Source organism: Gadus chalcogrammus, chromosome 3, assembly GCF_026213295.1.
Source record: "Gadus chalcogrammus isolate NIFS_2021 chromosome 3, NIFS_Gcha_1.0, whole genome shotgun sequence".
Taxonomy (NCBI): domain Eukaryota; kingdom Metazoa; phylum Chordata; class Actinopteri; order Gadiformes; family Gadidae; genus Gadus; species Gadus chalcogrammus.
The window spans coordinates 7,484,247-7,502,066 of NC_079414.1; the positions used below are offsets into that span (position 1 = coordinate 7,484,247).

General features: G+C 47.4%; 1 protein-coding gene across 2 annotated transcripts in view; it reads left to right on the plus strand.

Annotated features, from left to right (window-relative positions):
• usp43a (ubiquitin specific peptidase 43a) overlaps window positions 1-15,246 on the plus strand; it is a 105,925-nt gene extending 90,679 nt beyond the window's left edge. Inside the window, exons 15-16 of one of the 2 annotated variants that reach the window (XM_056585693.1) lie at window positions 1,003-1,164; window positions 9,769-15,244. In XM_056585693.1, coding sequence (XP_056441668.1) covers window positions 1,003-1,164; window positions 9,769-10,973 — 1,367 coding nt within the window. In that variant the 3' untranslated portion in view covers window positions 10,974-15,244. Of the gene's footprint in view, window positions 1-1,002; window positions 1,165-9,768 lie in introns of both variants that reach the window. The other variant, XM_056585694.1, reaches the window with a different exon arrangement.
• Window positions 15,247-17,820: the final 2,574 nt, after the last annotated feature.

The window sequence follows — 17,820 nt, forward strand, 5'->3', positions numbered from 1 at the left end:
TTATGAGGCCATGGGTCTATATACCAAGTCTGGTTATGATATGTCAAAGGGATGCTGAGAAATCGGCTCACTTCCTGTTTGGCGGCTTCGCCGCCAAATTTGATTGGCTTTAGCGGGCAAACGGTTTTGAATTTGACAAATCTATTCGATGTTTTTCATCAAGGATGGCCAGAAGATCATGTGTGCCAAGTTTCAAGATGATTGGACAAGATTTGTGATAGGAGTAGCATTTTGAAGGTTTTTGACATAAACCAAGATGGCGGACATTTACGTCATGGCGCAATGACGTCATAGGGTTTGTTGAACTGGGCTTGGTTCAAGGAATCCAATGATACCTGGTTTGTGAAAATTGGTCGAATAGGTCAAAAGTTATGAACATGAATGCATGCCCAACTTTGACCTGTTGGTGGCGCTAGAGCTGTTGGGCTAGCGACCTTAGATTGGCTTAATGGGCTAATGGGGCAGTCCTGAACAAGTGTGCCAAATTTCACAACTTTTCGCCAAGCGGTTCTATGGGCTGCCATTGACTCCAATGGCAGCATAATAATAATAATAATAATAAGAATTCGTACAATAACAATAGGTTGTCTCGCAACATAGTTGCTTGACACCCAATTAAAAAACAATACGACAACAAGTAAAGCATGCCACCGTGTAACATTTTTAAATAGGGCTGTTGCAACGAAAACTTTTAATTTCTGGTTAAAACATGTTTTATTGGAATAACGTTTCAAAAAGCAAAACTCCAATATCCCATACGTGCTGTGTGGAGGAAGCCAGTGGCTGAATCCAAACCGTTCACTTGAAATGCTCTATCCATACTATATAATGATGATACTTATGTTATTATATTACTTGCTGAAATAAGGCTTTCACTGCTGCACATCCCAAAGCTCAGTACAGATCATTGTTGCAGTTTAACTCAAAACCTTGAAATGAGCTAATTTCATTCAGCCCTGCCTCTCAGTCTCCATCTCTCTCTCCCCCATGTGCGTCTCCCAGGCTCCACCAGCTCCTCCATGTCAGACCACTGGCTGATCCGGCTGACGGACGACAGCATGAGGAGCAGTGTGGCGTCTCGCCACTCCGTCGCCTGCCCCGACTCCCTCCCCGACTCCCCGGAGCCCCCAGTCTTCGAGGACAACTCCCCGAAGCAGGAGAAAGGTGAGGTCCACAAGGTTCCACACAAGGGTACACAATGATATAACACAATGCTCACAATCAGTGATTCCACACGTCTTGAAAAACCTTGATTCTTTCCTGTAAAATATGGAACATTTAATGGAAAATGTCAAGGTTACACGACAAAGCCTATTTCATGTTTGTGTGGATGTTCAGTCTGACTAAAAGTACAATGGCCTCTTGAAGATTAAGCACTTGCAATACTTTTTGAGGAAATACTCGCAGGAGACTTCTCTGCAGTGTAACGTCACTTGCGACCTCTTTGCCCGTGTCTTTGCCCTGACTGTTTTGTGTAGTGCTCCTCCTTTATTGGGTTTTAACATACATACAATAGAATACACATAATAAAGCACAAAAAAGAAAACAGCACTGAATGAAATAAGCACTGAATGAAATAATAAGGAATGCTTGCTAGACCTTATGGAGCTTCTGGGTAGAGCCTCGGGCAGTGCTTTTAAGCCGTTCCAGCTTAAGATGGTACATAACATCCTCCACCCAGCGCCTGTGAGATGGTGGCAGAGCTTTCTTCCAACTAAAGAGTATCAGACGTCTAGCAAGTAGGGAAGAGAAGGCAGAAAGACACAGAAAGTTGCAGCCTATGCAGAACCTTAAACTGCACAACCCATGTCTAATGCAAATTGATGATTTGTGTAATTGCGGTTTACCCAATCTCGAAAATCCATTTCCGATAAATCCATTCCTAGCTACTCCTCCCATCGACCCATTAAATGATCTAGAGATCGGGAAGCTACACTCTGAATATTATCATACCCTACAGGGCTCCAGACGAACTTTTTGCATTGGATGCACTGGTGCGCTTATTTTCTTCAGTGCACCAGCTCAAAATATAGGTGCCCCCAACTTTTCATTGCGATGCCTTTAAAGCCATATGGTCACCTTTTTATCGCTCTCCATAACTTTCACCTAATGTGAATCATTTTTAAACAAGAATAATGGTGCCTTCCAGGCAACCCGTAACCTGTGTTTTCACAACCTTCTACCTGTGAAAATGCCCTGGAACGGCAGTCAAACCCTCAACTCAGCACCCGTGAACTCGTACCTGCCCGATGTACTTCCAGTTCCAGCTCGCAACTTACTGGCTAAAAAGTGTCCCAGGAACGCAGCATAAGGTGTAGAGAAATGCTTGTCTTTATTTTAAGCACAATTAAATAAAAAAAATAATAATAAAGTGTTTCAAGTTCTTCACTGAGCTGAAATTGAATATCTCAAACTAAAACATTAAGCAAAGTAAAACATTTCCAAATAAAAGGGCTTGTGCAGCCTGCACAAGTCCTTTTATTTGGAAATGTTTTAATTACCTGCACAGTGCAGGTAATTAACCCCTAAAACAACATTGTGCTCCAACACTATATTTCATGATATATTTATTGGTGATTTTGCTGCAATTGAATGCTAACTCCAAAACTCTGGATATACTTCGGGTGATTTGACGCGTCATCAAAGCCCCCTGGAGCAATGCATACTTCCGCAATCCACCAGTGCTCAGTGACCGAGCCTGGTATTGCAGTTGTTTTAGGGTGGACGGGTCCCTCGATTCATGGGGCCCAGAAGTAGATATCCCCATTCACTTCAATACAAGCGGGGAACAGGATTGTGTCCCTGCAAAAAAATGTGGATATCAATTAAAGGCTCATAATTATCTTTATACCATGTACTAATAAAATAAAAGTTTTCTCTTTTCAAAACGCCATTCCAAGCGTTTTATTAACCGAGAAGGAGGGGTGGGCAGCTGAAAGGAGTCATAGTAAAACAAATGTTGTTTCGGCCCGGCATCCGAGAAGGCTCAGTTAACTTCTCGTGTCCAAGGTTTTTCCTTTTACTCAACATGAATGACGTTGATGGTTTTTAGTGGTGACTTTTTATCACTTAAAGTCAATTCAATGAATTTATAGACTGGTTCAGCTGTTGGACGTGTGCACTCAATAACTCTCACGTTCCTCTCCTTGCGATCATTGCAATTGACCATTTATTGATCCATTTATTCAAAAGATCCAAAGACAAAGTTCGGGTGCATTACGGTATCATGTTCAAAAGCGGTTTGCTCATCCAGCCTCACAATCACCTCCACCTGTGCTGATGAGCTCTAATAACCTATTGTGGGATCCATATGCCATTTGCGCTACCCAGTGTGGAAACCACAAAACACACATATCATTGAAATGGCTATGACAGGCATGGACGTATTGATTATCTGAATGCTTATGGGAGACCTATGTCATTTTTATAATATTGTTAATTGTTAAGTCTGACCTAAACATTTTAGTTGGGTTGGTGTTTAGTTTTCATTTGCTTGTTTAGTTATGTATGACAGTTAACAATGTTGGTGTGTTACAATTCATTACGTGGGTAGGCTACTTGCTCAGACCTTATGATGCTACAATGCTTACAATGCTAGAGAACGAGAATATTTCTAAATCCGGAACTCACCAATGAGTTTTCATAGGAATGAATTGCCGCCATGTTTTATTCCGCTGTCCTTTTATTTATAGGTCCATGGTCACAATGAACGGGGCCGAGATGATAGACACTGTAGTGACTACATTATATGTTTGTGTTCCCCTCTTACGGATCGAGTGGGAGGGAACTGGTTAGACGTCACAGGGGGCTAGGGGGACGCGTTAGAGTGTTACACAGCGATCTAGCCATGCACTGTGACTGTTTGTTGTGATCTGTTTCTTTGATTAAACAGTTATAATTAAGTTGCCTACGTCCTCCTTTTCCTCCGGCACTACACTGGTGACCCCGACGTGATTTTTTGTTATTTATTTGTTTACAAAAACAAAGAACACTGCGATTCTCAACATGTCCGCCCGAGGAAGACGTTCACGGCGGCAGACATCACCGTCTCCTGTCAGGATGAGGCAGGCCGTGCGCACCCCCACTCTTAAACTGCCGGAGTTCTGGGACTCAACGCCTGCTGCATGGTTCGCTATAGTGGAGGCACACTTCAATAAGCGACGTTACCGACGACGACGACCGGTACAACCATGCTGTGCCTATGTTGGGCAGCTCCACCGCAGCGTGTGTGGTTGGGTTTCTCTCCGCCCCCCCGACGACAAACAAGTATGAGCGCCTCAAGGCCCTGCTCCTGGAGACATTCGAGCTTTCCACCGCAGAGAGGGTGCGCCGCTTATTTGACGTGTCGGACTTGGGTGATGAGAGGCCCTCTGCACGTATGGAGAGGATGCTAAACCTGCTCGGTGCAGAAGACCCCATGATCCTCTTCACGGAGCTGTTTATGCGCACGCTGCCAGCTCAGGTCAGGATGGCGCTGGCTAACACCACCATCGTTGGACCCCGCGCCCTGGCCAGGGAGGCGGACCGGTTCGTCTTGGCCATGCCTCAACGGTCCCCCGACCTGCTTGCTCCCGCGGCTGCCCCGCCACCGGACCGTCGCAGGAGGGCGAAGGACGACGCCGGACCCTCTGGCCAGCAGGGTAACGCTGCGGGCCATTGTTTCTACTCCGCCAATTTTGGCGCCAAGGCCAAACGTTGCCGCTCGCCCTTCTCCTTTGGACGGACGGGAAACGGCAGGGCCGGCGCTCAGTAGTAGCCCTGAGCGCTGGTGTCACCAACAGGCTGCTCTTCATCCAAGACACCGTCTCCGGTCGCAGATTCCTCTGTGACACAGGTGCCCAGTGGAGCATCATTCCGTCAGGGGGATCGGAGGTGGCGAAGGGGGAGCACGGCCCGCAGTTGGTGGGTGCGGACGGCACGCCTATCCGTTCCTATGGCACTAGAGCGGTGGACGTGTGCTTCGGAGGGCACCGCTTTACCTGGGATTTTGTCGTTGCAGCTGTTACATTTCCCCTCCTTGGCGCAGATTTTCTGTGCGCCCATAACCTGTTAGTGGACGTGGGAAACAGGCGCCTGGTGAACTCACAGACTTTCGCTTCCTTCGCCTGTACGCAGGGGGAGGCGGTTTACAACGGGTTGTCCAACACGCTCGCCGAAGGTGACCAGTACCTTCGGCTGCTGGCAGAATTCCCTGACCTTACTAGGCCCACCTTCTCCGCGCCCACGGTGAAGCACGGGGTGGAGCACCACATCGAGACCAATGGGCCTCCCCTCCACGCCAGAGCCAGGCGCCTCAACCCGGAGAAGCTGTCCGTCGCCAGGGCAGAGTTCGCGCACATGGAGCAGGTGGGCATCGTTCGACGCTCGAACAGCCCCTGGGCGTCTCCCCTGCACATCGTCCCTAAGCCAGACGGTGGGTGGCGCCCATGTGGGGACTACCGCCGCCTCAACGACGCGTCCAAGCCTGACCGCTACCCGGTCCCGCATATCCAGGACACCAAGGCGGCCCTGGCCCGCGCGGCCATGTTGGCCCACCCCTCACCCTCTGCGCCCACTGCTCTAACCAAGGACGCGTCAGACTTTGCCGTGGGCGCAGTGTATGAGCAGTGGGTTGGGGATGCCTGGCAGCCACTCGCATTCTTCAGCCGCCAGCTGTCTCCCAGAGAGCGCAAGTACAGCACCTTCGACAGGGAGCTCCTCGGGCTGTTTCTCGCGGTCAGACCCTTCCGTTTTTTATTGGAAGGCCGTGAGTTTACTGCCTACGTGGACCACAAGCCGCTCACACATGCCATGTCCAAGACAGCGGAGCCGTGGTCCGACCGCCAGCAGCGCCAACTCTCCTACATCTCTGAGTTCACCACAGACATCCAGCACGTGGCTGGGAAGTCCAACGTGGTTGCGGATTGTCTCTCCAGGGCGGTGGTCGGTGCAGTCCAGCTGAACCTGGACTACTCCCGCATGGCTGTGGATCAGGCCGCCGACCCCTCCGTTCAAGCTCTGAGGTCGTCGGACACGGGGCTGCGTCTGGAGGAGGTGCTATTCAGTGATGCAGGAGCCAAGCTCCTGTGCGACGTTTCCACGGGTCAGCCAAGGCCTGTAGTCCCCGCCAACTGGAGACACCCCGTCTTCGAGGCGGTACACAGCTTGTCTCACCCAGGTCGGATACCGTCCTCGCGGCTGGTGTCAGAGAAGTTTGTCTGGCACGGACTCAAGAGAGATGTGAGGGCCTGGGTCGACACTTGCACTGCCTGTCAACGCGCCAAGGTGCATCGCCATGTCAAGGCCCCCCTGGAACACTTCTCGGTGCCAGAGCGGAGGTTCGACCATGTCAACGTGGACCTGGTGGGACCCCTACCCCCCTCGCATGGCTTCACTTACCTCTTCACCATGGTGGACAGGAGGACGCGCTGGCTGGAGGCAGTCCCGCTCTCCTCAACGACAGCCCCCGACCTGGCCCGGGCGTTCATCGCGGTGTGGGTCTCCCGCTACGGCACTCCTGCTGACCTCTCCTCTGACCGTGGCCCGCAGTTTACTTCAGGGCTGTGGGAGGCAGTGGCGGAGAATCTGGCGGTCAAGCTCCACCGCACTACCGCCTACCAGCCGCAGGCTAACGGACTTGTTGAGCGCTTTCATCGCTCCATGAAGGCCGCCCTTCGAGCCAGCCTCACGGACAGCAACTGGCTCGACAAACTGCCGTGGGTCATGCTGGGGCTCAGGACAGCGCCCAAGGAGGACCTCCGGTCGTCGTCGGCCGAGCTGGTGTTCGGACAGCCGCTGCGGGTCCCTGGTGACTTCATCCCCAAGTCGACGGAGCCCTGGTCCGCCTCCACTCAGCGCGCCTCCCTGCTGGACGGCGCCAGGACCTTCGCCCCGGTCCCAACCACGCAGCATGGCGTCCCTGCTTCACGGGTGCCCCCGGAGCTGCAGTCTGCGGGTTACGTTTTCATCCGCCACGACGGCCACAGGGCTCCGCTACGACCTCCCTATGACGGACCCTCCGTGTCATCGAAGCAGGAGCCAAGAGCTTCATGGTTGACATGGGGGGTAAGCCTGAGTGTGTGTCGGTTGATCGCCTCAAACCGGCTCACTTGGACCTTGAGCTGCCCCCGGATTTGGCTCTGCCACCCCGCGGGGGCCGCCCTCCTGTCCTGCCCCCCCTGCCACGCCGTGGCCATTCCCCCCTCCAACCCCTTCAAGCCCCCACAGCTTGCGGCCCTCCGGTCGTCGCGGCCCCCCGCCACGCCCAACATGGGGATGTGATGGACGATGTCACGCCTCCTCCCGCACCTCCTGACTTTGCCTACAGTCGTGGGGGCCGGGCCATACGCCCACCTTGCCTCTGGGATTTTGAGTATTGAGGTGAACACTGGGGGGGCTGGTGTAGTGACTACATTATAGGTTTGTGTTCCCCTCTTACGGATCGAGTGGGAGGGAACTGGTTAGACGTCACGGGGGGCTAGGGGGACGCGTTAGAGTGTTACACAGCGATCTAGCCATGCACTGTGACTGTTTGTTCTGATCTGTTTCTTTTGATTAAACAGTTATAATTAAGTTGCCTACGTCCTCCTTTTCCTCCGGCACTACAACACTACAAATGATAGCGCTCTTTGGTTGACAGCGGGAGAGAAGATGGCGGACCCGCGCTGTCTGTCTTCCATATATGTTTTTAAAGGTTTTGAAACATATAGGGTACAGATTAATAAAGGCCTGCATGAGACTCATGTGGTCCTACCAACAATAGGGCAAAAATATAAACCTGGTGTGCAATGATCATGTTTTAAAAGAAATGGCTTATAAGATGGAAGACGGATCTGCCCTGTCCTTTAGGACAGATGGATTGTTTAACACGCCTGCCGTTTATTGCGTTTTTAAGTTTGTGCGTGTCGCGTGGGGTCCAGACTCCCAGTAGTAGGGCTGGTTGGAACAGTAGGCCTAGTTTTTTTAATGAAAAAACATTTTTTTACCTCGCCTCACTTGGCTTTTGTCTCGTTTACTTTCTTTCTCCGATTCAGTTACTCAGGTTGCTCTCGATAAAAAAAAAAAAAAAACACAAGCAGTGAAAAGAACCAAAGGCTTAGAACAGTATATGATCCTACCTCTTGAGAGTAGGGCCAAAGCCAAACTTCTCTAGTGCATTGAACAGGTAGCTGTATTCAATCATGTCAAAAGCTTTTTTCGGCATCTCAAGCTATTATAATCTCTGACTTGACATTGTTAGGTTGATACATGCTGAATAAACATTGAACATTGAATACACGCTGAAGGTTGCTCGACAACTGCCTACCCACTCCAGAACACGTCTGATCAGGATGTATCAAGTTAGGCATGATTCTCTCCAGTCTACCTACCAGCACCTTTGTTAAAATGTTTTAGTCTCCACATAGCTGACTGACTGGATGGTACGACTCGCAAAGCAAGGGATCCTTATATTTCTTTTGTAATAATGAGATGGAGGCCTGTTATCATAGTCCGGGGGAGTGTATTTTCAATCAAGACTTCTTCAAAAACAATAATGGTAGCAATTTGGGAGCAATTTTTTTAAACCTAAATTGGATACCAATCATGGCCTGGAGCCTTTCCGGATTTCATTTTTTTAAATGCACTATCAATCTCAGTGTAGGTTATATTCCTTTCCAATCGTGATTTGTCCTCTCCATCTAAAGTTGGCATCTCCAATATACTAAAGTAGTACGCTTCTGATGTATATAAGTCCTCATAGAAAGATTTAAATTGAGTGTTAATGTCCCTTTGGTCCGTAACAATATTACCCTCTCTATATTTTATCGCAACTATAAGACCTGCTGTTGCCGACCTCCCAAGTTGATTGAGCAAGAGCTTACTGGCAGGTTCCACATATTCATAAAATTTATGTCGCGATTTCAAATGAAGATCCATAGCGTTACTGTTTGTCAAGTTTTCAGAGGGTGATGTCCAATGTAATTGGTTACTACTTTAATCCTGTCAATCAACTCGCTAGCCCATTTGGTTTTCCTCTTATTCTCACCGGCGTTATAGGATATCACTTGTCCCCTCACATATGCCCTCATGGTTTCCCACAGCGTTCGATAACTTATCTCAGGAGGCTCGTTAGTTTCGAGAAATAGATCTATGTGCGTGTTTATGAAGTAACAAAGTCTTTACCTAGAGAAGTCTTAGTAGACGCCATGTATGCTGAGGGAGCACATTTTCAGAGAAAACCGAAGTTTCAAAAGCAATGATCAATGGTCGATTCAGAATTTTTGGTAGACAATTTTTTTTTAAATTCCAGAGTATGTTTGGTGTTCTGCCCAAACTGTTATTTACCGCTGCCATGGAGACTACCTCACAAGTGATGCCACTGCCCGCTCTCTGTTCATTGCTGCCAGTGGTTCCAAACAGACTGCATTGGAAATTCCCTGAGTTTGATAATAAGGCTGCAGCCACACAAAGAGAAAATTAGGGGGAGGGGTGGTGGTAGCACAACTAGACACATGTATAAAAATATTAATAACAACACAACTTATCACCAATATTCTTAAACACAAACGTGAACAAACCTGTCTCTTGGATAGAAACCGCCTACTCTTCCCGGTAAACTCTACTCCTACACTGCTTCCTATACAAGCTCCAAAAAGGAACAAAACACAGTAGTAATTCAAATGCTCTTAAGTTATCACAAAAAAATCCTACAAATATTTGTACTGTGAAATGCCAGATATACTCAATGATTTTCTTTTTTAAATTCTTAATTATTTCTGGTTTTCCCTGTTTTTATTTTCCACCAATCAGGCAGGTTTGAGAGCCGGCCGTTTGAGAGGGGTCTGAAGGGCCGCAGCGTTAGCATGAGGAGCCCCAGCAAGGCCCGGGACACCCTGAACAAAGTCCTGCCCCTCCGCTGGTCCTTCGGCTCCAAGGACCGACGGAAACCCCAGAGCGCGGCGCCCCCCCCCGAGCCCCCGCCGGGGCCGGCCGAGCTGGTGGAGTACCTGGAGTCCGGGCGCCGGCCGCGCTGTACCAAGGAGCCCATCGTCAGTCTGATGGCGGGGCAGCCCGCCGCCAAGGACAAAGCTCGCCACGGCCACCCCGGCGTGGGCGGGCTCAACTGCATGGGCAGGCCGGAGGAGGGCGGCTGTCCAGAGTCTCCGGGGTCGCAGGTGGCAGAGGGCCAGAGGCGCACGTCGGGCGGCAAGACTTCAAGCCTGAGGCGCGGCGGGAAGAGCAGCCAGGGGAAGGGGGAGAGCCCCGCCACGAGCACGACCGCCTGCACCGCCACCCTGGGCAGGGCCACCTTGACCCGCAGGAAGGACAGCGGGAAGCAGGGGTCCTCCAAGGGCCCCCCGGAGGAGGTCGAGACCAGGTGGGGGTCCAGCGCGGGGGTCCAGCACAGCGTCAGCACGCCCAGCCTCCGGCAGGGTTCTCTGAGCAGGACCAAAGAGCAGGCGGGGAGGGCAGAGCGGCCCGCCGCCCAGAGGGGGGAGCAGGGGTCCCGCGGAGGGGAACCCCAGCCCGGCAAGGAAGAGGAGGCCAAGGGCAACGACGGGATGTTCTCGTTCCTCAAGGGGAACTTCCTGAAGAAGGACAAGGACGTCAGGAGGACGAGGCATTGCGGGCCGGCAGGGGATGCAGACGCAGACACAGGGAGGAGCAGCTCCTCCAGGCTGTCACTGTCCAATGGGGAGGCAGGAGGCACTGCGACCGCCAGTGAAGGACGGCGCTCGGATGGTGCGGGCCATCCCTGTGCTGAGCTGCCCAATGGGAAGGCGGCCCGCGGCACAGCAGATATCAAGCGCTCCCAAAGCTCCTCCAATATCCCCTCTAAGACAGAGGCGACGATGCGCAGGACGGCCTCACTTCACCGCAACGGAATCCCCCATGCGACCGCGTCCCCCCACGGCCAGCCCACGGACAAGCTGTCCCACGGCACCCTGCAGAGGCCACGTCACAGCACCCACTCCCTGGGGCGCAAGAAAACAGTGCCAGAGTCCAGCTTCTGAGGTTTAGGTGGACAGAGTCTCGCTTCTGAGGTTTAGGTGGACAGAGTCTCGCTTCTGAGGTTTAGGTGGACAGAGTCTCGCTTCTGAGGTTTAGGTGGACAGAGTCTCGCTTCTGAGGTTTAGGTGGACAGAGTCTAGCTTCTGAGGTTTAGGTGGACAGAGTCTCGCTTCTGAGGTTTAGGTGGACAGAGTCTAGCTTCTGAGGTTTAGGTGGACAGAGTCTAGCTTCTGAGGTTTAGGTGGACAGAGTCTAGCTTCTGAGGTTTTCTGAGGTGGACAGTCTCTGCTGGACTGTAGAGGAGGTTGACTGTTTCAAATGAATTGTTGAGGAACATCGATACCGGAAGATTTGAAGAGATCCCATAAAAACTGCCCAAATACCACACCGTCAACACTGAATACTTAAGCATGAACACGCACACACGTGCTTGCAAGCCTATGCACATGAAAGCACTGGTGCACGCACCCCTTTATGCGTGTGTGCGCACACACATGAACCCATGATTATGCGTGTGAACACACACGCTCCTACGCCAAAACAATCACGCAAAGGGTGAATAATCAAAGCAATACAACTCGATTCCCGATCGCGTGGCCTAATGCTCACAGGAAGGAGGCTGTCTCACGTGAGGATGGAGAGCAGCCAGCTTCAAGGACTTCAGCACATTCACATGATATGTCACGTTTGGTGCCTTAATCTGTTCTGACAGTCTTAGTATAACTCTTGCCACCGAGTGAACGTGTGTGAGTATGAGCACTCCTCGACTTTCGATTTGTCCTTTCTCTCTGCTAAGATCTTTGATGCGTGCGTTTCTTTGGCAACTTCATGCTCTACATTAATATATTGTTCTAAAAGTCTCACAGAGCAGCTTCAAGAAGTGTGCCTTCCCAGGCAGATGTCTACTACTATTTTAAATGTATATATGATATATGGAGATATGGTTAGTATATATGATTGTCAGTCTGCTATGTTTTTTTTTAATTCATGTTGCAGGACCGCCCAGTCCAGCACCAGAAGTAATTGTCAAATTACACTAAATGCCTAATCCACCCTCTACACAGTGTGCATTGACCAGTCCTACTACATCCCATAATTGTTTTTGAATTTGTTTTAAAATCTTGCCATGTTATGATCACTGCAATATTTCGTTATTTGTTTCTGTCAAGGTTCCGACGCTTTTGTTTGAAATAGTCACAAATCATTCACTCTTCCCCATCAGATTCAAGATGACTCGTTTGGCATGCAAGCATTTTAATGTTTCTTTGTAGGAATAATTAGCTCAGAAAGCATAATAGCGCAAATGCAGAATCTTGCTGTCACAGAAATGCAAGCAGGACACACGTCCTCTCTCACACTGTTATGCTGTCACCTCTTCTCCCCCATTCCTGGTTCAATGTGCCTCTTAAGTGCCTTGTTTAGTATTCAAGCAATTTAACGGTGATGGACACTATAATCAAACCTATTGATTTGGCTCTCTTCTCACTAATACAAGGCAGGGGACAATACTTCAGACGTCAGGCTGATAACCTATGTTTGTTAGACGTTTGCGTTGCCCCGCTTTGTACACAAACTCAATGTTCTCGGTTCACAGCATGAAATAGAATAATGTATTATTTATTAATCTATAAACTTTTTTTTATGGATTTGGGGTATATTTTGATATGCAATGATTTGGTCTACAACTCTGGCATATGAAAAGGACATGTATTTTGATGGTTGAAAGCTAGTATGCTTAATGTGAATAATTTGAATCGATAGTGACAATATTGTTCATCAAAATATGTTATTAAAAAAATAATCCAAGCAAATTATCTAAAATAATGTCTTAAGAATGTCTAAATCTTACTGTTTATCGTTGGATAGACACTGAAGTCTACAGTAGAACAGCTTTCAGGAAATGCCATCACCTTCACACATTCCTTTTCGCAAATACCAAGCCATACAAGCCCATAGAAATTCATAGCAGGCTATAATGTAAACCTGTGTTTGAAAAGAGATGTTTCATTTAATTCATTAATGTGTTCCACCTGCATTTAGGAATTCATTATTAAGCGATATTACATGAGGGTTTGTTTAACACAACTCGTCGTTCCGTACCGCATCACTGCCAATAATGGTAAATCACACCTTCCTGTTTGATAATGCTTGAACAGATAAAATTACATAACAGTTCTTTGTCTTCAGACCTGTCAGTGTGACCACAATATGAACATGTTAATTCCAAGCTTTGGCCATTAACATGTTTTTTATCAAACTGCTGCAATATTTGAACATTTGAATGCAGTACCAATGGTTGATTTTGCTTAATTTAAGGGCATTCAAATCTCTCTATAGGTTTTTACCTACCTGTTGACAAACAGGAACATTCTGCCATAAAGGTTTTCATAGCCTTGATTGGTTTTGTTAAAAAACGATTTATTCAAAGAGATTTGTGACGCTTTATCATATTAATGTGTGGCATCGTTCTTATTATGTAAAATTATACATTTTGAGATACTGTTTCCCATTAAAAATACTTTTCTTAATGTAGATTGAATTTTGAGCATTCATACAACAACCCTGCTTTGTAAAAGTGCTTTCCGGTTTTCGTTATTTCTAGGGCAGTGATGCCGGCAAGTCAGTGGCATCAATGCTTAATCACCCTGAAACCATGTCAGCCAATCAGAGGTCATTAAAGTTAATCCTGAGCGGGCGCAGCTTCTACTTTAAATAAATATATATTGCATTCTCCTACACACGTCATGGATTAGTAGTGAATATTGTTGGTCTTCTGGCTTTTTGACATTTTCTTAATTAATGATGTGCTGAAGGCATGCTCAAACTTTTTGTAACTCTTCAGAAAAATGATGCATCTGACCTTTCCTATTCTCCTAAATATTTGAGGCAATAATATACCAATCAAACTTTCATTTTTGAGAGCCTTCAAAGCCTACAACCAGACCGCAGAGTCTGTAGAGTCAAGCGCTTAGAATAACTGGACAGGATTCAGAGTCACTAGGGTTCGACACAGCCGCAAGCAGCTAAGAGGACGTTTGCATTAGCATGCGACCTCTAGGGTCCTCTTGGTCTATGGAAATATAAGTTATCTGATTGTATTTAAAGTGTTGTACCTCAATGGACAGCTCGGGTCATCCTCTTTTGATTGGCATGCCTTTTGGTTTCACAAAAATGTAAGTTTTTCATGTAGGCCTACGAGGAATTTTGTGAAGTCTTTGAAGCGTTAAAATCTTGAATTGATTGCATGCCTCACAGAACAATTGAGAGTTAGGGTTAGGGTTGCAATTCACCACTCTAATGCTAACGTCCTTGTTGCCTGCAGCTACGCTAGATATAGCTTTAAGTATACAAATCAAAAAGACTGAGTCCTCGAAATGTAAATACATTTGTTCATTTCTAGTTCAAAAGTAAATCTCGCGATATTTTCTGCAGCGACAGGTGTTTGGGAGTTATATCGAGGCAAGTGGCTGAACCCTTCATTACAGTGGAACTCAAAGGGCGGCTGGGGACATAGGGACGGATGAGACGTTGGTTAGTGCAGATCCAGGCACCATACCCCGAACATCAGAATAAATACAATAAAAATAATGTGAAGAAGAATCTGAAATCCAGAATTAGTCCTCAATGCAATGCCACTTGCATGTGCTGCCTCAAGCATGAGACAGGAAAGGGACAGCCGAAAACACTCCTTAAGAATCCGGCTACTGGGTTGAGCTGGTGTAGGGGATACAAAAGGTTACTATAGATGCATTTTTCCCTCTCCTGCAGGGCTGGCATATAGATTGTTGTTTTACCGCCCACACCTATCTCCTACTTGTCAACTTCTGTCCGACATCACAATGGATGGATTTGCATTTTCTCCATTGACTTTTCATTCATTACCTAAAGGGTTTTATGCCTGGAATCAAGCCAATTGTTCATCAAGGTAGTCGTGACCATCTTATTCTGGGCAAAAAAATAATCAGAGAAAAGGCAATATACCTTTAAAGGTATAAGACTGTGTACATTACTTTTTGTGAAGAGTGGAGGAACTACTCATCCCACAACCATTGCTAACTTTTTCGCGATGGCATTGTCATTATTTATGGGTAAAGAAGCAACGGTGAAGGACCGTACTAAACGCCCTATCCATTGTATTGGTCTGTAAAGTGCTAATCAAATCAATCAAATGTATTAATTAAGCACCTTTAATAAAAAGGTAATTGGTTGGGGGGAGATCTTATGTTTTATGTATTTTTTTGTCATGCCTGTCTACTAGTGATGCGCGGGTTACCCAATTACCCGCGGGCACCCGCGGGCACCCGTGGGCCGGATGGGTTGGGTAGCAGTTTTCTCTAAGTATCGCGGGTTCGGGTGGGGCGGGTCAAAAAAGTCAAAACCCGCAACCACGCATTTGTTAACAGTTCTTCAATAAATAATTGCGTAAAGCTGTCGTTGTTGTTGTTGTTTGATGTAGACCTGCCGTTGAAGTTTCACAATAATGCGAATTTAGCGCAAATCCTTCTCATTTAGTTACGTGTTAAATTAGGCATAAGCCTCAGCCCCAGGCTTTTTATTTTATTTGTTGTTATTATTATTTTTATTTTTTTGCGGGTCAAATTGGGAGGGTCGGGCGGGCCGCTTCAGAATTCCCCACGGGTCGGGCGGGGCGGTTTGGAAAATGTCTTGGGTCGGGTTGGGGCGGGCGTTAAAAAAACGCCCTCTCGCGCATCACTACTGTCTACACTTCAAACTCAGACTCAAAACAAATTGCAGAAAATATGCAACAGCGCCCCCTAGGGTCACACTTTTCGGTGGGTCGCAGAATTCCGTGTAACACCGGAACCACACTGTTACTTCTACAATATTATGAATATACTGCGTCGGGTCCTCCGACATCTCTCCCTCTTCCACAAAAGATAAAGACATGCAATGGTGGTTATCTTGTTGTGGCGCGACAAATTCAACAAAACTTGCACAGCGACAGATTATGATGTGTGGCGCGACAAACCTTCAGCGACAACACGAACGGGCGACAAATTTCGCGTTTCGTGTGAACGCACAGTTAGGTTTCGATCCCTACAAGCTGAAAAAGTCGGATTTTAGCGAGGATCAGGCCCTTTTACCCTGGCGTAGATTACGGGTTAAGGCTTTCCTGGTAAAAACAAACACAAATTGATTGAGCCCCAATACTTACCAGTTATGAAGTGATTACGACAAATACGAGTGTTGGCGAGATTTTTTTGTGCCATGTCACCCCGGTAGATGTTCCAAATCCAAGTAGCTCCTCGGTCAACTCACGCGTCCGCTCACCTTGAGTTGTGATCAAAACTGCAATTCCCATTCTCCCCTATGAAATTATTCGCACAACCGTGCATAGCACAACTGGTAGGCATTATTAGCCAAACAAAATAATATAATAGCGAAACAATTGAGGTTAGATACGCGCTTTGCGATTGAATGACCTCCACTCTAATGTGACTGAAACAAGTGTAGCGGGGCGCAATGTTGTGATTGCTTTCCTACCAAGATGGCCGACTTCCGGTTTGGTTACGAATTTTAATTAGCTGTGACGTCAGTTGCAAACGAAGAATTGTGTGCTGTTTATAGCCGCATCTTGTCGTCGTGGAAACAAATGCCTTATCCTCACGATGACCCCAAATCATTACCATAAAAAAGAAATTGTCACTGATGACCGTCATTTCGTATCATTTATGGTATGGGTCCCTATGTGTGTGCGACTGCTTAACATAAATACATAGAGCGTCTACTCAGAGTGGCTCTTAAGAGAGTCTACCCTAGTGGCTGCTGCGGTACACAGCAGAGCCGATGGCCAGGAGATGGTTCGCCAGTCACTGAATCGATTCTCTCCGAAGCCGGAGACACACTTTGACACCAGAATTGTTTTTCCATCAACAGCCCAAGGCCTGAAAGTCCCCTCCATTTCACAAGGGACTTTAAGTCAGTCAGGGCAGAGTCAGGGCAGTATCACAGAAGTAGCGGTCAGTTTTCTAAAAAAGATTGGATCTGAAAATCAGATGGACTCAGAGAGAGAGAGAATCTGAGAGTTGTTTTAACAAGGAGAGGCAGAATTTGGATTCCCATTTCATGAGCTCAAATCCCAAATGTTACTTTCATCCAAAATTACAAAAAAGACAAGAAAGGAATGACAGTCAGCACAGTTTAATTATTAAAAAAGTGACATTAATTAATCACACTAATATCAATTTTGACGGCTTTAGCATGCAAATAAATTGGTTTAAACAATCCAATTTGTGTATAATTCTCAAAGGACACTGTGCATGTTGTAGAACATGGCGGAGTTAACCATAAACCAGGTATTTACATTTCTCAATACACAGTTCTGTAATTGCATCCATACTGGGAAACTACTTTCGTTTGTCTATCTTTTGTATCTACTGATGATTCATATCCTTGGAAGTTAGCGCTACAGGCCAATATTTGTATTCATAACACGCCTCCTTCCTTGAACTATCGTCCAAAAACACTTTTTTTGATTGCATTAAAAAACCTCCCCCCTAGAGCTGTTGCAGTCTTCAGGGAGCCGTTCTGGTCTCTTGTAGAAACATAGCGCTCCAACATGACCCCCCAAACATGACCCCCCCCCCCCAACATGAAGAGGGCCCACTCGATCCATCTTTAGATATAAAGGCTTCATTCTAAGGTATGAAAAGCACAATTCCTGTGTTCATGGGATTAAACAATAATTAAAGCATATTTTAAAAAAAGTCACCTGTCGGTGACTTTACTGTCTGCTCTCTGCCTGCCCGAACCTGTACCAGAATAAATCCTTGAAACTGTCCTCAACTGTCGTCTGTCTATGCACTTGGTTTCTGCCTAACCCCCCCG